At 41.8% G+C, this 23021-nt stretch overlaps 1 protein-coding gene across 16 annotated transcripts in view; it reads right to left on the bottom strand.

Moving 5' to 3' along the window:
• Positions 1-867: 867 nt before the first annotated feature.
• The window catches only part of LOC134981011 (receptor-interacting serine/threonine-protein kinase 3-like), a 246712-nt gene continuing 224558 nt past the window's right edge, over positions 868-23021 (bottom strand). For 15 of the 16 annotated variants that reach the window (XM_063948098.1, XM_063948096.1, XM_063948097.1 and 12 more), the window contains 8 exons: positions 20831-20973; positions 17488-17537; positions 15696-15854; positions 9752-9858; positions 7893-7944; positions 6282-6382; positions 3769-3823; positions 868-2381 (listed from right to left, as the gene is read on the bottom strand). In XM_063948098.1, coding sequence (XP_063804168.1) covers positions 2155-2381; positions 3769-3823; positions 6282-6382; positions 7893-7944; positions 9752-9858; positions 15696-15854; positions 17488-17537; positions 20831-20973 — 894 coding nt within the window. In that variant the 3' untranslated portion in view covers positions 868-2154. The remainder of the gene's footprint in view (positions 2382-3768; positions 3824-6281; positions 6383-7892; positions 7945-9751; positions 9859-15695; positions 15855-17487; positions 17538-20830; positions 20974-23021) is intronic. The other variant, XM_063948095.1, reaches the window with a different exon arrangement.

Below are 23021 nucleotides of genomic sequence, written 5' to 3'. Positions count from 1 at the left end.
GGGCAAACTATATGAGGGCTAAACTAAAGGGGCTAAACTACCGGGGCATTACCACTGGGAGGCTAAACTAAAGGGGGGTAAACTACTGGGGTCATAACTGCAGGGGCATTAACACTGGGGGATAAACTACTGGGGGCTTAACTACAGGGGCATAACTACTGGGGCTAAATTACTGGGGGCATTACTACAGGTGACATTACTACTGGGGGCAATACTACACAGGGGCATTACCATTAAGGGCATTACTGATGGGGGCACTACTAATGAGAGCATTGTAAAGGGGGCACTTCATAAGGGGCATCACTCCTGGGGACATAAGGGGCACTACTACTGGGGGCATTGCATAAGGGGCACCACTACTATGGGCTCTATATAAGGGGCACTACCATTGTGGGCACTACCAGTACAATGGACATTGCATAAGGAGCACTACTACTGTGGGCATTGTATAAGGGACGCTACTGCTGTGGGCATTATGTGTATTATGGGGTGCTACTACTGTGGGCATTATGTTTATTAGGGGTGCTACTACTGTGGGCGTTATTACTATTGTGTGACCATGCTCCTTTTGAGACCATGCCCCTTTTTGGGGCACGCGAATATGGCGAGCACAATACCTTTATTACATGGGCGATGGGGGGGAGGGGGGGTTCCACCTCCTCTCTAGGACCACTTTAAGCACTGACTGTACTGTATGTCAAGATGGTATAATGTATAACCAGCTTATTTGCACCAATTAGGACTCCACCTTACATGGACCCCTGACACTATCCCTCCGTTTAATCGGTTACAGTGACCATTATAGCAGTCCCAGCACTCTTATTTTTAAATAAGTTAATTGGGGAAAAAAAGGTCAACTCACAGAGGAAAGCATAAAAATAACTTTAATATAATAATAAATAAACACAAAATCTCCCTCTTCCCTTTACATTTATTTAAAAAATACACTGTGGGTTGGTGGCATGAAACTCATGATCTGTGATGTCATGGAAACTTAACTGACTGAAATTTCAGCTTTTTGTCTAGCATCACAGCCTTTCAAGTTGTGGGGTGAGGCTACATGTGTTCATTAAGCTTTACTGCATAATAGAAGCTCTAATCGAATGTCAGGATACCTCTGAACTGTTTATTTTACCTTCATATATAAGCATTGAAATGTTGGACTTCAGTTGAGTTTTAGAAAAAAACGTAGGAACGTTAGGATAATCTGCAAAACGATAGTTGCAGGTACATGATGCACACACTGCTGTACACTGAGACATGGGAATCTGCCATTTCATTGAACCTTACCAAACACATTACCCATGAACATCAGCGAAGTTCACACTGTAATGTGAACAAAAATACAAGCCTGTACTTACCATAAGTACCACAAGCACACCTGTGGTTTAGCAAAGTTACGTTGAACTAACTTTCAGTGCAGTGATTTCTGAGTATGTAAAAAGGATGTTGCAAGCTGATCGGCCATCTTTATTGGAAAGAAATGATAGTGTCGGTCAGGGGCGGATTTAATGGTGAGGGCGCCCCTGGGCACAACAGTAACGGCCGCCCCCCACCTGCCTAATTTTATTATTTGTTTTGATTGGTTAAAAGCCCTCATTTGATTATAGACAATTTAATAGAATAATAAAGAAAGCCACTAACTGTGACATTTCAATGCACAGTATACATATTTACTAAGGTGGACAGCTTACAAGGGCAGTACTATATGTGCATGTCCTACCCATTTACACTCCATTCAAGATGGCATATGGTACATTACAGTGGAAATATTTTGCAGTTACTGGTACATTTTGGGCTGACAGTACCAACACATCCAAGTTCCGCCCCCCAAACAAGTGCCGCCCTTAGACACGTGCCTCACATGCCTAATGGGAAATTCACCACTGGTCCCGGTCTTCCGTCAGTATCAGGACCACATCTGACTGACCTACTAGTAACATAGCAATTAGGCAGGAAGTCTCTTATTAGTCTTGTCATATTATACCAACAGTAAGTGGCATGGCCTCTACACAACTTAGCTGTAGCAATGGGCTTAATAAGTCCTTATAATACTGTAGATAGTATAATTTCCCTTCTACTTTGCTGTAAATGAGGCGGTTCAGCAAATGTCCTCCCGCATTATTCAATTCAACATTATTCAATTCATATCCATTAGCCAAATATTGACTTGATAGCGGGTATAATCTTGTGGGGCTTCTCTATGAACTTGGTAAGTATAAGTTTCTCAGTGTGATGCCCAAGGTCTTTCAGTGTCTTGCTGGAGTCCAGCTGCTTCTGGTCCGTACTGGTGATGATGCCCTCAGTGTTAAACTTGTCCATGACCTTTCTGTAGTCACCGGAATTCTTGATAACCTTTACAATCTTGTTCATGACCTCTTCTGAAAAGAAGGCAAGGGATTAGTGCATGCTAAAGTCATTTATACAGTCCTGCAAATACAGTATATTCACAGATGAAACCGTTCTCTGTGAGGCCAGTATCAATATAGGGGCAGGTAGTAAAACTCTATAGCAGGCCTGGCCAACCTGTGGCTCTCCAGCTGTTGTAAAACTAAAGGTCCCATCATGCCTTGCCACAGTTTTGCTGTTAGGGAATGCTAAAACTGTGGCAGGGCATGCTGGGATGTGTAGTTTGACAACACCTGGAGAGCCACGGGTTGGCCAGGCCTGCTCTATAGGGTCCTGTAAATGTTTAGGGAATATGTATATGCTGTTTTAAGTAGGGATCAATCATCCCTATTAGCATCCAATTCCTCATGCTTTGAGTAAAATGCAATGGAAATGAGAACAGCTGATTATAAAAACCACTGTTAAAATGTAAAAGTCATAGAACAGAGGTTCTCAAACTCGGTCCTCGGGGGCCCACACAGTGCATGTTTTGCAGGTCTCCTCACAGAATCGCAAGTGAAATAATTAGCTCCACCTGTGGACCTTTTAAAATGTGTCAGTGAGTAATTAATACACCTGTGCACCTGCTGGGTTACCTGCAAAACATGCACTGTGTGGGCTCCCGAGGACCGAGTTTGAGAACCTCTGTCATAGAACGTCATAGGATGTGATGGAAGAAGGGGAAGGAGTTAATTTAACAACAGATAAAATTGCCTGGGAGGGAGGGGGGAAAAAGCTACATAGGAATGTACATGATGTTATGGGTGATCTTATGTACATGAGATTATGGGTGTGCAATAATATGTGTGCAATAATGTGAGATTCATGGTCGATTGTAAAAGACCTGGCATTAGCAGTGTCTCACTGCTGTTTAGTAAACCGTGAGAGGTGTGGGATGTTATGTCGGCAATCAGAATGCCAATATGGATGTTATGTTATGTGACTTGTTGACATATGCAAATGTTGACGTGGTTATGTTTACTAAGCGCTTTTAACGCTAAATCTAAAGGTTCTGTCGATATTGTGAATGTCAGTATGCAAAATGTCAGCGTACTGACCATATCAGCGTGTCACATGTCGAAATATTGTCTATGTCGTCTTTCTGTATGTCAACGCTTAGAACATATCAACATTCTGGGTGTCAACATAATGACTGGATACCGGCTTTGAGAACAATAGGAAAGGGGAACACAGTTTGATGTGAACGTGGACAAAACATGGTACCCCCAAGTTTTAGAGGGCTATTCAGAGGTAAAAAAAAAAAGAAAGAAAGAAAGCTGACATAAATGAAGATATATAATGTGTGTGGCAAATAGGATGCATTTACATGTCCATTTGGAGTTGCCACATATCTTAAGCATAAATGTAGTAATTACCAACCTTTTCCAGAAACATCTTCTTCCTTTATAGTGGCTTCTGTAGATGTATCTTGAGCCTTAATAAAGTGAAATGACAATAGTGTAAGCAATGGATGTATCAACATAATCCACATTTCTTAAGGCAACCATTTTATTAATTACTTAGTTACAACCAGCAGTGAACCAAGCCCAGCACATTCACTGTATACTATACATGTATGGATGGGCTGCAGGAGAACGCCATTCACAATACCGGTCCCTAAATCCTGCCCGCACACAATCCTGATGGTCGGTATGTCCACAACACCCATAGAGTGGGAATAGAACCTGTGGCGGGCAGAGCTAGTCACCGAGCCCAGTACGTGGCGAGAGCAGTGAGCCCGCAAGGGGCTTTTTGCGCTTGCCCACCCTTCGCCGGCATTCCGCTGCCAGGATACTAGCATCGGTTGACTGGCGGTCTCCTGACTGCCGGTCACGCATACCCAACCCGTATGGATGCAGTAAGATGCAGTAACAAGAATGCACGGGGCTTTGGGTTTTTATAAATAAGATGGGATCCATCTGCCCCTTCCTAAATGCTGTGACAAGACTGATATTCTGATGCAAAACATCATCTGCTGCACCGTGCCTGCACTGACTCCCTCTAGATTCCAATGAAAATGCCTCACCCCCCACCTATAAAGTCTTTAACAGCACCTTACCCATACACATCTCTCTCCTAATATAGAAATTCTCTTCCTCACACCCTCATAGATCGACCACTGTCCTGCACCTCCAGTCCTCTGTGCTAACCGCCTATCACACTGCTACCCCCATCAGTACACTCTCAATACCTACGTACTGTCCTAATTTTTACTGTGAAGGCGGGTACACACTGGCCGATAAATCGGCCGTTCTCTTGAACGGCCGATATATCGCGGGTCCGTCGGCCAGTGTGTACGGGCGATACGTCTGTGAACTCCGTCGTTCACAGACATATCGCGTCGGCCCCGCAGCACAGCCGACGGCCAATACATCCAAAAATATATTGGCGCGTCGGTGTGTGTGTACAGGCGGTCGGCCGACCGCCCGTACACATGCTGTGGCGGCTGGCGGTGATTGACAGCTGAACTAGGCGGGCGTGTGTACACGCCCGACAAGTTCATGACGTCAGTCCCCGACAGATCGGGCAGTGTGTATGCACAGCACACTGCCCGATCCGTCCATAGATATATCTGCAGATCAATTGATCGGCATATATATCTACCAGTGTGTACCCACCGTGAGATACGTTTGCTCCCTTTCCCCAGTGTATAGTAAAATAAACAAGCTGAGACCTAGGTCACAAGAATGTTTATATACCGGCGCTTTTGATTAATGGAATGACTATCAGTATAGCAGCTGCTAAGTAAACACAGCTTGCTAAGCCGTGTATAAAAATTGGACAAATATACTAAGGAAACCCTGAGCTTAGGATACTGGTAAAATATATATATAAAAAAAAGTGTGCTGTCTGTCAGAATGAAAAGACTCAATGAAGTTCTTTCACATAAAAAAAATCTTTGTTTTATTAGCAGAAATGCACAAACAAACAAATCAATATACAAGAACAATTAGCACATAGCTATAAGCTTACAAGCTCCAAGTATTAGTTATTAGAATAAATGGTCTTACAATGGGAATAAAATGCAATAGTAAGCAATATTTCAATAATGATTAATAAAATTGCTAAAATAAACGTCTCTCGTGATGTTTTTGTAACGCCAGTGGTGTGTTTTCACAAAACCATCAAGAGACACGTTTATTTTAGCAATTGTATTAATCATTATTGAAATACAGTATTGCTTACTATTGCATTTTATTCCCATTGTAAGACCATTTATTCTAATAACTAATACTTGGAGCTTTCAAGCTTATAGCTATGTGCTAATTGTTCATATAAATTGATTTGTTTGTGCATTTATGCTTATAAAACAAAGTTTTTTTATGTGAAAGAGCTTCATTGGGTCTTTTCATTCTGACAGACAGCACACTTTTTTGATATATATTTTACCAGTATCCTAAGCTCAGGGTTTCCTTTGTATATTTGTCCCTTTTCCCAGCACAGCTTTTCTTTCCCTAATTTCTAAACTCTAAAGCAAAAGAACCCACTGTACCCTTTGTTTTCACGTAAGCAGCTATATGATCTACTTTCTATGTCCCTTTGTTAAATCTGCTTGTTTTCCTCACTCCCCAGTGCTGGTGAGGACTGTGGTACCGTACAACACAACACCAATAATAAATAATGAGACTTTTTCAGTAATATGGAGTACCTACCCTAAAATTGACTGACATAAATAAAAACAGTGAAAAATTACCCCTGACATTCCTAATATAGCCTTCGGGGCCGTAGAAAGTTAGATATTGTGACATCATGATGCCACAGTGAGGAGGCAAAGTCACCAGGACCAAGGAGAAGCTGAGTGATTGGAGCCTCCTAAAGACGCACCATGCGGCAGGGTGCTCTTGCAGGTGGAGACATGCTATAGGAAGGATTTTGCCCACTTATGAACTCACCACCTTGCTGTCTGTGTGCCCTGGCTCCTGAAGTTCTAACTGGTCTCCATCGTTAACCGTGCCAGGCTGTTTGGCTTCTTCAGTTACTCCTCCAGCAATTTCTAAGGGTAAAACATAACACCTGAATTATTATATATCATGTCTAGCACATCCCCTACCAGTTGGCAATGTAAAACGTTTCTCTCCTAAATGCATCTCTTTCTGTACAGTTTGGATGCAATATTGGGGAGTGAAATCCTTTTTTAAAGTTACTACAGTCTGCCCAGTATTTCATTTCCAGCATATCGTTTACACTTGTCATGCGGCTATAACTATTAAATTATGATTTTAGGAAGATGATGATTCTCAGCAGTTTTGACTGCAGATATTGAAAATGACAATAATTTGAAATGTCAAGTCAGGCATTTTAAATTAGTAGGGCGAGACGTATCAGATCTTAGAGACAGATAAAGTGGAAGGTGCAGGGCCATGATATTGCAATCCAAACGAAATTGTGTTAATAAGCCCACATATCGCTCACTTCACTAGGGATTGTAGGTGGGATTCGGGAGGGTGGCTTACATTCTCCATAGTCCTTGAAATTTGGGACATTTCCATTTACAAGGAGATGCATCAAACTTCCAAGAGAGATAATGAGGAGAAGCTGCTAATCGTAACCGTTCTGATTCTAGCTATCATTTATCAGTAAGTGCTGCTTTGCATAGCCTAGCACAGCAGCAGTCATCTACACAGTGGATGAAGGGGGTGGGGCCCGGGGGCTGACCAGAGCACTGGGCAAGACCCCTTGCATGACAAGAAATAGGGGCGTGACACTTGGTCATGTCCCAATAACATCAGGCACCCTAGAGCACGCCCCTTCTTGAAAGTCCCGCCCCTGGGTTTTCTAAAGTTGGGAGGTATGCTACAGGCAGAGATCGTTCTATAACTGACCAACTTTATAAAAATAGACACGTGCTTAGCTATTATTTCAGAGAAAGCTGTTTTCTTAATATGAAGTTCAAGTAGCACTTACACAATAAGTGCACAAATACATTTAAGGGCCCTACACACTTAAAGATTATCTGTCCAATCTGGCTCATTGGAAATAAAATCTGGCAATGTATGGGAACAAATGACAATCAACCATTTGCTCCCAAAATCAAGAAAATGGACAAAAATGGTTGTTCAGATAAATTGGTTTAATGAAACAAACTTAACAAATTTGTCTGAAAGTCCATTTTTGTCTGTTTTCCGGTGTTTGAGAGCAAATAGTCAATTGTCATTTGCTCCCAGACATTGTCAGATTTTCTTTCCAATCAGCCAGATTGGCCAGATAATCTTTAAGTGTGTAGGGCCCTTTAAAGACTGTTATTCTTTTATCACACAATTCTGTCTTTTTTTTTTTTTGTTATGAAAAGCGTTTGACGTGGTTACGATGTAAATTTACTGTATGAGATTTGCAATAATTGAAGAGAAAACTTTGAAATGCCAGATGATGAAAATAGGTCTACAGTTGGTATGGCCTTTGCATACATACAAAAACTTGTTGAATTCATATATTAAGGCACAAAATTACAGTAGATTTACGGTTATGCTGATTTTGGTGTCATTTTTTTCAGCCACTTCACTAACCTCTGAATAAATCCTCTGGGTAACTGCTACTGTAGTCACTTGTATCTGATAACTGTAAGAGACACATGGAATTAATGTTGACGAAATCATCAATGAGTTATTTATTTATTAAGGATATAATCTAGGACGCCATAATCATGGGGGAGATCTATCAAGCCTTCTAAAAAGTGGACAAAATAAGATATAGCCCATGGCAACCAATCAGCTTCCACCTATCATTTTAAAGAATGTATTCAATACTAGAAGTTGATTAGTTGCTATGGACAACTTAATTCCCCTTATAACTATGTAACATAGGGGAAGCTGTATCGAACCTTCTAAAGAGTGAAAAAGTAAAGAACCGTCTTTCACTTAGTAAATGAAATAGAAATGGTTTATGCAACTATTATTAAGGTGTGTACACACGGTGAGATATTTACTTTCGATTTTGACTATATAGTCAAAATCACAAAAAAAGTTAGTGCAAATCGCAAGGTGTTATGCCGCTTGCGATCCCTATTCGATCCCGATGCACACTCCCGTGGGGTCGGCATCGCAAGAAAAGATAGACTGTGCATGCAAGTCAATCCTTGCTAGATCGGTGTACTATCTAGTTCATCTCACATGTCAATTACATCTCACATAAGCCAAAATCTCACATAAGCCAAAATCGTAAGCACACATAGTCCATATCTCAAGAAAAGTTAGTCAAAATCGGTGGTGCTGGGCTCCGGGGAGTTCAGGGGAAATCGCAAAGTGAAAATCGGGCATAGCAAGGATCTCACTGTTTGTACACACCTTAATGCCCATGATGTGATAACATTTCATAATGTATCCTGCTCTAACATGGATTTTATGTTTCATCGCCACCAGGGATAGCCAAGGCTCCTGATATTTGAACTGCAGTACTCGTCTTTACCAGAGGTGCTGCTCTTTGGACTCTTTTCTGCACTCAGGTGTTGGATAATGGATCATTTAATTACCAGCATGGACTACACCTGGCAGCTGCCTATTTAGTCTGTCTGATAACAGCACCCAGGGCTTGGTCTTTAATGTTTAATGTTTCCTGTTCATGGTTTCTGGATTTACCAAGCCAAGGAACTTCAGTATGGACTTTTGTTTAAGGTTTTGCCTTGTCAAGATTCCTGGATAACTGTACTTGATCTTGTGAGCTTCTATGGCCACCAAGCTCTGTCATTAACCAAGTTACCATACTGCTAGTTTCTGTCTATTCAAGATTTCAAGTTCTCCAGCCTTGTCAAGTTCATCAAATATATCTGCATTGCTTATATCCAAACCTCCACTATTCATGCAGTTTCCAGTAACCTGTGTTTTCCTGCATATCAAGTTTACCTGTACCCTCCTGCCATTGTAATTTCCCTCAATGAACCTCATACTGTATTCACTGCTACATTTTTGTGACTTGTGGTTTAACCAGACCCAGGGGATTCCAAACAACAGATTAGAAAAATCAACAGAATGTAAACAAAGGAGGAAACTGTGGGCCCTACTCATTTCCCGATGCGCCGCCGAGGTGCCCGACGGCCGATACGAGCGACCCAGCGGCGGGGGGGGCAGTGACGGGGGGAGTGAAGTTTCTTCACTCCCCCCGTCACGCGGCTGCATTGAAGTGCAGGCAAATATGGACGAGATCGTCCATATTGGCCTGCATGCACAGCCGACGGGAGACCAGCGATGAACGAGCGCGGGGCCGCGCATCGTTCATTGCTGGAGTCTCCACACTGAAAGATATGAACGAGTTCTCGTTCATTTATGAACGAGATCGTTCATATCTTTCAAAAAATCGGCCAGTGTGTAAGGCCTTACTCTAATGGGACCATAAAGAACAAAAAAAAAAAAAAAAAAACACTCCAGAATACCTGATCTGAAGAAGAGATTTTCTTGAGACTATCTTGGAGACTTCGTACAGCACTAACAATCGAATCCTGATACGCGTCAAACATCTCTGTTGTAGATTCACTGCAGTCTGGAAATAACAAGGGAAATAATTGGTGCTTTTAGGGGTACATTTACTACAGATCGATTTCCAGTCTCTGAAAATCGGTCTAAATCAATGTTGTGCTCCCAGGGCTCAAACGCACATTTACTTACATTTAAAAATAAATATTAAAAACCATGTGTTAGTAAATATATGTTTCAGGACCTGAAACCCAACATCGTGTGAGATCAATTTTAATTTACCTGTAGTAAATAGACCCCTTAGTTTTAAAGTGTGATGTGTCAATGACAAGAACCACAAATTGTTCTTAAGTAGTCTTGTAATCACTGTCGGTAGCCAACCAGGGAGTTGCTAAATACGAAGAAGCTCTACCAAAACTAGCTCTTTCAGATTTTGATTATGTATTAGCTGCCTGTTTATATGTGGATTTTATAAACCAGGTATAAGCTGCGTATAGAGCACACTTTTTTTTATATTTTATTGTATGTGTCTTAGCTACGTATTGAATTAAATGCCTGATTCTTAGGTGGGAGTCAATAGTGCACGCAGGGTACCCAGAATCCCCCCTGATGGATCAAAATATATATATATTTTTTTTTTATACATAAAGACAACTTTTCTCCATGAATTGGAACTACTGAGTAGGTGTGGCCGTCCTCGGAATTATCTGATCCTGACACAGAGCTCTCTGTGCACTGGATGCATAAAGGTGGCCAAGGGGGAAGCTGCTGTACATGTCTCTATTTTCAGCAGCTCCTCCCGTGCAATTGCAGAGCATCGAGTCTCCGCCTTTTCTACATTCTCATAGTCAGCTCAGCCAGCGCAGTCATACTGTCATGACTGAAGTCAGATAGTGTATGTGTGTGTGGGGGTGTGTGTGTGAGGGAGAGGAGGTGATCCCTAAGATAGACATTATAAAGGTTGAGAGTCAAAAGGCTGACACAAAAAAGTTGATTTTTTTCATGTTATTTTTTGTTTTAAACATTTCAACCAAATTTGTGAAATGCACCACGCTTCCGGCTCGGTGGCTCACTCCGCTTGCAACAAGGTTACTAAGGGGGTCATTCCGACCCGATCGCTCGCTGCAGTTTATCGCAGCTCAGCGATCGGGTCAGAAGTGTGCATGCGCCAGCTCATGCCAGCCGTCGTTGCCTATCGATCGCCTCTGAGGTAGAGGCGGTCGCTGGGCGGTAGGGGGCTGGACGGCGGCGTTAACCCGACGTTTAGGGGGCGCAGTTCGGCCAATGCAGGCGTGGCCGGACCAGTGGGGGGGTGGGGGTTGCGTGACGTCACACGCAGCCGCTGCGACCCGGGGCAGCAAAGAGGTTCTCCCGGCCAGCTGCAGGAGCTGCGCTGGCCGGGAGTATCTCCTGAGATGCAAAAGCATCGCCGCTGCGCGATGCTTTTGCATTTCTGCAGGGGGGGGGGAGCGGCACTGACATGCGGGGTGGACTAGCCCTGTGCTGGGCGTCCCCCCGCATGTCTGAGTGCCTGATCGTAGCTGTGCTAAATTTAGCACAGCTTCGATCAACTCGGAATGACCCCCTAAAGGTAATAGTTTGTGACATGGATAGTAAATACAGCAAAAGTTTTAAAAACATGAAAAAACACAAAAAAATATGTGTCAACCCTTTTCATGTTGACCTTTTGACCCTACAGTGTTGACCTACTGACTGTCAATCGTGTAACTGTCTGTCTATCAACCACCTCCCATGTGTGCATGGACAGTAAGTGTGTCTGAGGGGAGGGGGGAAACAGTCTGCAGTGCGAGTGTGTGTATGGTAAAAAAAAAATGGGGGGGGGGAGCAGCCTGTCTGTAATTACGTATGTGCAATCTGTAGTCTGGGTGCGTCTGTGGTTGATGGAAGGGGACAGTCATTAGTCTGTGTGTTTTTGTGTGTGTGTGTTGGGGAGGAAGCAGTCTGCAATCCAAGTGTACAGTATGTGTGTGTGTTTTTTGAGGGGGGGGGGTGCAGTCTGAGTTTATATGTGTGTGGGCAATCTATCAATCTATAGTCTGAGTGTGTGTGGGTGGGGGGACAGTCTGAGTGTCCGTGTGTAGGTGTATGTTGTTTGTGTGTGTGTTGAAGGGGAGAGTTGAGTGTCTGTACAGTATGTGTGTATATGTCTGTATGTTTTGGGGAGGGAACAGTCTGAGTGTCTGTATCTGTATAGGCAATCTGCAGTTCGAGGGGAGAGTTTGAAGCCCAAGATATACACCTATACATACACAATGCATATACCAAAACAATATCCTGAGCTCTTCCAAGAGGGCACTCTGTTAGAAAAACAAATGTTCAAAATATGTCAAATAGATCTTAGAGATCACTAGCTGACCACACCCAATAATTATATAAATTATTGGGCGTGGAAGCACAAAACCCAGGATTTTGGTCAATGTAAAAGGAGGATTCAGTATAATATCCTGGCTAATGGGATGCCGGCTGTCAGGATCCCCCCAGCGGTATCCCGCTAGCAAAAATACAGGCAGCGAGTGCCCTAGCAGGCTTGCTGCGCTTACCACGCTTTGGGCCTGGTGGCAGTTGTGGTACCTTGCAGGACTGGTGCTGCAGGGGTTAATCTTCCCTTTCTCAGGGTGCCTTTCAATGTCAGCAACCAAAGGACAGCAACTTGTGGAGCACTAGGACCTAGCGCAGCCAAGCGGTATCCCTGGAGAGCGGGAAACCGAAAAGACCTGCTGCAATTGGCTGACGACAGGCGGGAAGGAGAGGAGGCGTGGCCTGTGGTGTGTGAGGGTGAGCAGCAGCGCTGTGTGGAGACGGAGTGGCTCCTGAGAGACTGAAGCCGAGGGGGAGCAGTGTGCGGGCCCTTCACTGTTGGGGAAGCTGTCCGGAGGAGGTCGCCCCATGTGCAGGGAACTGACGGAGCATGCAGCCACCGGGACTGCATTAGAGCCAGCCAGAGACGATGCGCTGTGTATTGCCACCTGGGCTAAGGTGTTCACATAACACGGGGAACCCAACTTTCCCTCAGAGGCCCTTTGATGAGGTGGGCAGGAGAGCGGCTGTGTCAGACATCAGACCTGAGGTATTTGTGAGACCCAAACACCCCTGTCTTCCCGCAGTCAGTAAATCAGTGACCACCCAGCCTACCAGTCAATATACCAGTTAAACCAGGGGACAGACTGCACACCCAACAAATCAAGGGTGAGCAGGAGAGAGAGAGAGAGAGAGAGAGAGAGAGAGAGAGAGAGAGAGAGAGAGAGAGAGAGAGATTTTACTCAGTGTACAGCAGGAACTGTGTGACTTTATTCTTACTTGCACGAGCTGCTTTCAGCATCTGCATGCTGATCATTATAACTGAGAAACTGCATATCTGCTATACTCCCTCTTGCTGCTTGCGCATATCCTCTTATAGTAACTGGCACGCTAAGTTAATGAACTTCAATTATTTCACAACCTCTTTGCTTTCCCTCACTGGTAATACTACGGGAAGTAATTTCTAGAAAAACAGACTTCTTTAGCTAAAGACGCCTGGGGGTATATTTACTAAAATTCAGTTTTTGAAGGGGCTTTATGAATCTTCCAAATCGATTGAAACTCTTTTTGAATTTTACCTTATTCACTAAAAATCGATTTTGCATTAGATTTTAAAATCGAATTCGATGTTGATTCATCTTTAGAAAGGATTTTAGAATTGAATCTATGAAATCCCTTCCTAAATTGAACCTCAAATCCCCATTGAAATCCCCAGCCAAATAGAATGTAAAATCGAATAGAACACCCTCATTCCTTCCTATTGGTCCAAATGTAGCACATGTTCACTAATTAAAGGGGAAACACACTCATTATATTGTTTTATACATAAGAATATTTTTTATTTTTATTAATTTTTGTGCGATTATGCAATAGATGGCAGCTGAGCAAAAAGACAAATTTTGCTAATATTGATTCAAAATATGCAATTTGTAAAAAATATTATTGGCATCAAACAAAGATGCATTCTGCCTAGGATTGGGTGGCTATATGTGCCTCTAAATTTTTTTACAAATTTAACACATACTGATATCTTACACAACAACCATCCCTCTGCAATTTGTCCAACAAGATTTTAGACAGACAGGGATGAGTTGGTGAGGATGTAAGCATCATGGGCAGAATCTGGATATGCACTTACTTCACTCTTGTTTTTTTGCTAATTTCATCATAATTTACTGTAAATTTGCAAATATTGTGCTCTGGTGCTATCGATTGCATATTTTTTTGCCTACAAGTCTAAATATGTGCACTACTCAACTCATGAAGCTGCTGACAGTACTCAGAATGTTTTTTCAGAGTTTTTTCAGTCAGGTGGTGTTTTGCATGGTATAATATATATATGCACCACGTACCACTGTCTTGAGCATCCATTTTTGCTACTTTCACAGTGCCCTATGTGTTTTGGGGTACTTAAAAAGTCATCACTGTCATTTTCCTATCTTTAGAATGGAGTTAGAAGCCAAAATGTAATGTCTAGGATCATTCTAAACATTTGGAGATTTGAGGTTTGATTTGATGTTCGATTTGGAGGTCCATTTCAAATCAAACCTTAGTAAATGAGGGGATTTCATGTTGTTCTATGGGAAAACATTGATGTTTTTTAGAAATTCGATTTTTATTGGGATATGAATTGAATCAATACAATTGATTTGACATTCAATTTGGGCTTTGGTAAATCTGTTCAACCCAAATCGAATAGAAACTTTAGGGCTTTGTAAGTGTTCTAGCACCACCTGGTGGACAGACTATACCCGATCTTATTATAGAGGAAGGGAAAGATAGTGCTGAATCTGATTTATATTAAATCTTTTCTTAAATTGTAATTTTATGATATTTGTAACTGTAGATGGTATTTATGCAAATGACATGTAATATGAAATGTGTACGTTACATATACAAACTTTTTCATTGAAAGTAACTAAGTTTAAATTCCAGCGGTGACCTGTTCATTCCTGATAAATAAACACTTTGTCACCGTCCTAACGAGTGCTGATTGCCTTCCTCCGTCCTTCTGCCCGAAGTTCTTTTAGGTGACGCCTGGAGGCTGCTGAACCCAACAGCATCGAAGAGAGCATGACTGACAAACGACCGCCAGATCACGACAATAATAAGGTAATTCCAGAATTTATCATCGTATTACACAGTGAGTGGATAATTATAAAGCTTGCATGAAAGGCCCCGATAGACTTGTGGCCTGTAATTTTCCACATCATACAGTAACACTTACTGATGCCACACAGCAGAAAAGAAGAACTATTCAGTTACTCATCAACACTTCTGAGTCCAGTGATTTTCATAATACCTTCTACTGTACAACAGACCTGTCCAACCTGTGGCTCTCCAGTTCTTGTGAGGGGTTCACTACGGCTGGCCGGCGGTCGGGCTCCCGGCGACCAGCATACCGGCGCTGGGAGCCCGACCGCCGGCTTACCGACAGTGTGGCGAGCGCAAATGAGCCCCTTGCGGGCTCACTGCGCTCGCCACGCTACGGGCACGGTGGCGCGCTACGCGCGCCACACTATTTTATTCTCCCTCTATGGGGGTCGTGGACCCCCACGAGGGAAAATAAGTGTCGGTATGCCGGCTGTCGGGCTCCCGGTGCCGGTATACTGAGCGCCGGGAGCCCGACCGCCAGTATACAGAAGACCACCCCTTGTGAGATAGCCTAATCAGCTGGTAACTAGTACTACAGTAGCATGCTGGGACTTGAAGTTTACCAACAGCTGGAGAGCCACAGGTTGGCCAAGCCTGATCTACTAACTCCTTTGTTATTGTTGATCAGTTGCTGTCTACAGCCATTTAAGCTTAGACATTACAGCATTATGGCGCTCTCTCTTATATAGCTCAGTATTCTCATGTACTCACCATGGAAGCTGGGTCTGTCATCTGCGTTGGGATTCCAGCATCTGATCATTAACTCCTTGGCTTCAGGCACCATTTTGACCTCATTATACTGATCTAGAACACTCGCCCTGGGTCTCTGTCCCTCAGACACACACCGCTGGATTACGGCCGCGTGTATACCTGTGAGAGGGCAAAACATGTTCATGGCATCTGCTGTATACTGTATTGTATATTGAAGACTTAGGGGGAGATTTACTAAGCAGTGATAAAAGTGGAGAAGTGAGCCAGTGGAGAAGTTGCCCATGGCAACCAATCAGCATTGACGTAACATTTATCATTTGCATACTATAAAACTATACAAAGCAGCTGATTGGTTGCCATGGGCAACTTCTCCACTGGTTCAATTCTCCACTTTTATCACTGCTTAGTACATGTCCCCCTTAATGAGCTAATTATGAATGGTCTTCTATACATTTAATTTCTTGTAACAAAGGGGTAGATGTATCAATGTCTGATGACTCTGAGATAAAACACATTCTGCGTCACCGCTTTTTCCAGCAATACAGAATATTATAGGGCCAGTATGCATCAAATGTGTACTTGCCAGAGAGATACTGCACAACTTACCTCTCTGGCAATGGAGTTTTAATGCAATGAGGCATCAGTGTAAAGAGGATGTGAAGCTGCAGTGTTCCGTATAGACTGTACAGCACATGCTCAGCCAAAGAGCCATGGATGCGCCCAGTACATTATTCCAGTGACACTGCTGCTGCTATTAAAAGAACAGAAAGGAGGAGGAGCAACACATCGGAAGCCGACGCCAAGAATAGGAAGGACAGCAGCATCTGGTAGTTTGCCATGTATATACAGTACATATGTGCACATCTACAACAGGATTACAGCCCATTTGTTTAGTTACGGTTCGGCCAGTGTTCTATGCGCATAGTGATTTCTGGGACTTGCCTACTCATGAAAGTGTAAAATTCCCATGGAAAACAAATGTACCATATAAACTGTATACTGTATATCTCTTTCCTGTACTCCTTGCTCTGTGGCCTCACACCCCTGCCATGGCGAAGAGGCGAGAAGTCCTCCTTCCTTTACTTTCCTTGCACTTTATCTTCAGCATGGTTGGCGTAGTGGTTAGCATTACTGCCTAACAGCACCAAGTTCATATGTTCAATTCCTCAGTAGAGTTTGTATGTTCTCCTGGATTTCCTTTGGGTGTTCTCCGGGATTTCCGCCCACACCCCAGAAACATACCAGATAGGTTAACTGGCTTATGACAATTAAAGTGCCCTCCTGTGCATATGTGTCCATGTGACAGGAGATTTGGATAATAAGTTTCACTGGAGCAGGGACTTCTCCCCTTTTTCAGACAAAATAGTGCAGCATAAGTGACATTAAATACAACGCCCAGAAACGATAATAGCAGGCAGCAGCGGCAGCCACTGTAATTGGTGCCGGGGTCCGGCACCGCACTACTATCAAGAAACTACATAAACTACAGCTCCCAGCAGCCCTTGCTGCTGTGAGCTGTAGTTTATGTAGTTACAGTGGCTGCAGCGGCTGCCTGCTATTATCGTTTCTGGGCGTCAGTGCGGGTGAGGGACTACCCGGAGGAGGAGAAATGACTTGGGGCTGGACTGTTGCTGCCACAAAAATGTAATCTACCTACAAGCTGCGGGTGGCACCGCTGCGCAGCGCCCCTCCTCGGCTGGCATCCCTGGCAAGGTAGATACGCCCCCTGCTAAGATCCTACACTTCACTATAAAAAATAATTTAACAAACTGTAGAGCAACATGATACTTACCAGGATAAGGCTCTTCTCCTGAGAAAACCGTCCATGTTAAGATTCCAAAGCTGCAAAACAGAGGAGAGAGGGAAATGGTTGCTACTGTCACTATTTTAGATGCATTTTATATGTACAAACATATAAGATAACTTTTTTGATTAAAAAAAACAAAACTTTACATTTCAGAACTTTTGCTTAAAGGGTTCATACCCTTTGCAGTAAATGGCAAGTTTTGGTTTTCACAGTAAATCAGCCAACCTCCAATCACCATTACAGAACACTCCTCTGAGCACTGCGAGAACCAGCTATCGCAATTAACCGCATGGGATCTGTATGACCTCTCTATTAAGCAATAATAACACATTCTAAAATAAAGTCATATAAGGAAAGTAATGGACTTTTTTAAGTTACCGTTAATACATTTCTTGCACCAAAACTCTTGGTATAATTCTCTGAATTTTACGCACAAATATTAAAAAGAGGTAGTGTTGTAATAACAAAGTTTAAAGCATAATAACATATTCTTCACACAAAAAGGAAGTGGCTAAATCTGTTTAGCCGGCACCCCATGACTCTTGAGATCCTAACCTTTCATCTTCATAGAGTATAGAAATAGTTTGGAAATCATCTTTGCTTTGTAACCCTCAGATTAAAGTTTATAAATTAAGTAAATGACTACACTCAAATACTCAAAGGTGTATATTTAACAATGTGCGGTGAAAGCTGTCAATTGTCTATCGCTGCTTAAGGCAATAAAACTTTGCTGGTGCTTCCCGGTGGCTCTGTCTAGCAGTGCCAATGTTAGTGCCTTAGTGCACATGCGCTTTCATTTCCAGTTTTCTGGAATATAAATTACTAATAATATATATATATATATATATATATATATATATACATATATATACATCTCCGGGAATGTGTTTATATCTACATGAAGGCACCGGTGCAGGTGATATAATTTGTTGAAGGGAGTGCCAGACCAACAGGATTTTTATATATATATATATATATATATATATATATACATACATATATTTTGATGAAGTCCTAAAGGACGAAAGCGTTAGGTTCCCTGTCTAACCTCCATTGATACACAGATAAGTCTGACCTCCTGTTAATATACCATGCTGATTTTTTTATTCCTTTTTTAAAATATATTTTTATAGATTTTTTTACTGTGTACTCTCTCGTGTATTCAAATTGTTTTATATATTTTTTTATACTACTATCTGGCTCCTAAAGTTCCGTCAATATTACCATAGTATATACAGGTTGAGTATCCCTTATCCAAAATGCTTGGGACCAGATGTATTTTGGATATGGGATTTTTCCGTATTTTGGAATAATTGCATACTATAATGAAATATCATGGTGATGGAACCCAAGTCTAAGCACAGAATGCATTAATGTTTCATATACACCTTATACACACAGCCTAAAGGTAATTTTAGCCAATATTTTTTGTAACTTTGTGCATTGAACAAAGTGTGTGTACATTCACACAATTCATTTATGTTTCATATACACCTTATACACACAGCCTGAAGGTCATTTAATACAATATTTTTAATAACTGTGTGTATTAAACAAAGTTTGTGTACATTGAGCCATCAAAAAACAAAGGTTTCACTATCTCACTGTCACGCAAAAAAGTCCGTATTTCGGAATATTCCGTATTTCGGAATATTTGGATATGGGATACTCAACCTGTATATATGTTTTAAAACAACACTAATCGCCGTTACCCCCTACACCCTCTTTTTCTACACACATCACAGTATTATACCCGTACTATTTTCTCTAGGGGTTGGGCGACAACCGAATACTGTTGGGGTGTGTGTTTTTATGGTATTTTAGTCATACAGACTATTGTATACAAATATTTATTTTATCTGGATTTTATCCCACAAGTGGCGCTGTCTTCTCCCTTTTTTTCATATATATATGTGTATTTACAATCTAATGCGGGGCATACATCCACACTTATTATTACAAAAGGGCTGTCGTTCCAGGGCCCCCACACATTAGGGACCACAACGCACTGCCACTCACTCCCCCCCAAATTGGACCACGTTGTCAGCACAATTAAAATTGAGCACAGCATTTAGCTGTGTCTTCATTGTCGTCTATTTGGCCGCTGAGGAGCACTGGTGCTGCACGGCTAGTCTCGTAGGCAGTACGGATGGTGTAATGGTTAGCATTACTGCCTCACAGCACTGAGGTCATGGGTTCGATTCCTACCATGGCCCTAACTGTGTGGAGTTTGTATATTCTCCCCGTACTTGCGTGGGTTTCCTCCGGGTTCTCCGGTTTCCTCCCACAATCCAAAAATATACTGGTAGGTTAATTGGCTCCCAACAATATTAACCCTAGTGTGAATGTGTCTGCGTGTACATGTGGTAGGGAATATAGATTGTAAGCTCCACTGGGGCAGGGACTGATGTGAATGGCCAGATATTCTCTGTAAAGTGCTGCGGAACATGTGTGCGCTATATAAATAACTGGTAATAAATAAGAAATAAATTCAAATCCCGCGAGACAGTCACTGCCAAAGCGCAGCCTGCGGCCCGCCAGGATACTGATGTGAGGAAGCTGCTCACAGTACGTACGACCTCAGCGGCAGTGGTGGAGGCTTGGCTTGATTCCTCAGACCCCTATATCCTCTGTGATGCAGACTCTAGTAACAGCCTCTGCTCCCCCTTGCCCACCTAGCCGCAGCAGCTCCTTCTCCTCTCTTTTTAATGGGCCTCTGCGTGGCACTCTGTAATCACTCCTCATGTCTCCTAGTCCAGCCCCCAGCTACAGCTCCACAAGGTACACACTAGGTAAGAGGAGGCTGGCAGAGCACAGGGCAATCTGGAAGCAGATATGTGGTTAGGTTTATTGGACGTATGTCATAGGCAGACGCATGTAGTACAGTACTGCTTCTCTTTGCAAATACCATTGGGAATAACACTGCACGACATCTGTTATTCACAAAGGTGTTTGCAAAGAGAACCAGTTTTATATAGCGCTCATTTTATATATATTTTCTCTAGCTGCTGTGATTTATTGCACTCATTAGAGCTTTAATTCATTTTTTTTTACAGGCGGGGGTTTGTCACTTTTATTCGTGGGGGGCCCCCACAACTCATTTGCCCTGGGCCCCCACAAGCCTTAATCCGGCCCTGTGGGCCCCATACCATAAGTCTATTTAATTGCTGTTGTTAATATATTTGTACAAGTGGAAATGTCATTTATTTTCAAGTTTGACTTAATTGTTGCCGAGAACCATCACATAAGGGATTCCACTCTACTGGAGAGGTAGAAGGTGTTTTGCAGAATTGTATTTTCCAGTCAGTAAATTGGTCAGCTCACCTACCTGTAAACATCATAAGCTTTGTTGGGAATGTAATTTATGTCATTCAGAGCTTCCGGCGCCATGTAAGACAAGGTTCCAGCAAAACACGGTGCTGCAGTGCTGGTGGTGGCTCCAACAATCTTGGACAACCCAAAATCTGTAATCTGGAGAAAGAACAAATGGTATATGTGATCTGAAGAAAGAATAAATAGCATACAGTATGTGATCTGGAGAAAGAACAAATGGTATATGTGATCTGGAGAAAGAATAAATAGCATACAGTATGTGATCTGGAGAAAGAACAAATTGTATATGTGATCTGGAGAAAGAACAAATGGCATATGTGATCTGGAGAAAGAACAAATAGCATACAGTATGTGATCTGGAGAAAGAACAAATAGCATACAGTATGTGATCTGGAGAAATAATAAATGGCATATGTGATCTGGAGAAATAATAAATGGCATACAGTATGTGATCTGGAGAAAGAATAAACGGCATATGTGATCTGGAGAAAGAATAAAAATGCATATGTGATCTGGAGAAAGAATAAATAGCATACAGTATGTGATCTGGAGAAAAAATAAATAGCATACAGTATGTGATCTGGAAAAAGAATAAATGGCATATGTGTTCTGAAGAAAGAATAAATGGCATATGTGATCTGAAAAAAGAATAAATGGCATATGTGATCTGAAGAAAGAATAAATGGCATATGTGATCTGAAGAAAGAATAAATGGCATATGTGATCTGAAGAAAGAATAAATGGCATATGTGATCTGAAGAAAGAATAAATGGCATATGTGATCTGAAGAAAGAATAAATGGCATATGTGATCTGAAGAAAGAATAAATGGCATATGTGATCTGGAGAAAGAACAAATGGCATATGTGATCTGGAGAAAGAATAAATGGCATATGTGATCTGGAGAAAGAATAAATGGCATATGTGATCTGAAGAAAGACTAAATGGCATATGTGTTCTGAAGAAAGAATAAATGGCATATGTGATCTGGAGAAAGAATAAATGGCATATGTGATCTGGAGAAAGAATAAATGGCATATGTGATCTGGAGAAAGAATAAATGGCATATGTGATCTGGAGAAAAAACAACTGGCATACAGTATGTGATCTGGAGAAAGAATAAACGGCATATGTGATCTGGAGAAAGAATAAAAATGCATATGTGATCTGGAGAAAGAATAAATAGCATACAGTATGTGATCTGGAGAAAGAATAAATAGCATACAGTATGTGATCTGGAGAAAGAATAAACGGCATATGTGATCTGGAGAAAGAATACAAATGCATATGTGATCTGAAGAAAGAATAAATGGCATATGTGATCTGAAGAAAGAATAAATGGCATATGTGATCTGGAGAAAGAATAAATGGCATATGTGATCTGAAGAAAGAATAAATGGCATATGTGATCTGGAGAAAAAACAAATGGCATACAGTATGTGATCTGGAGAAAGAATAAATGGCATATGTGATCTGGAGAAAGAATAAATGGCATATGTGATCTGGAGAAAGAATAAATGGCATATGTGATCTGGAGAAAGAATAAATGGCATATGTGATCTGGAGAAAGAATAAAAATGCATATGTGATCTGGAGAAAAAATAAATAGCATACAGTATGTGATCTGGAAAAAGAATAAATGGCATATGTGATCTGAAGAAAGAATAAATGGCATATGTGTTCTGAAGAAAGAATAAATGGCATATGTGATCTGAAGAAAGAATAAATGGCATATGTGATCTGAAGAAAGAATAAATGGCATATGTGATCTGAAGAAAGAATAAATGGCATATGTGATCTGAAGAAAGAATAAATGGCATATGTGATCTGAAGAAAGAATAAATGGCATATGTGATCTGGAGAAAGAACAAATGGCATATGTGATCTGGAGAAAGAACAAATGGCATACAGTATGTGATCTGGAGAAAGAATAAATGGCATATGTGATCTGGAGAAAGATCAAATGGCATATGTGATCTGGAGAAAGAATAAATGGCATACAGTATGTGATCTGGAGAAAGAATAAATGGCATATGTGATCTGAAGAAAGAATAAATGGCATATGTGATCTGGAGAAAGAACAAATGGCATACAGTATGTGATCTGGAGAAAGAATAAATGGCATATGTGATCTGGAGAAAGATCAAATGGCATATGTGATCTGGAGAAAGAATAAATGGCATATGT

This window comes from Pseudophryne corroboree, chromosome 12, assembly GCF_028390025.1.
Source record: "Pseudophryne corroboree isolate aPseCor3 chromosome 12, aPseCor3.hap2, whole genome shotgun sequence".
Taxonomy (NCBI): Eukaryota; Metazoa; Chordata; class Amphibia; order Anura; family Myobatrachidae; genus Pseudophryne; species Pseudophryne corroboree.
Note: the sequence above shows the minus strand (reverse complement) of the source record. Positions and strands in the feature narration are given on the sequence as shown.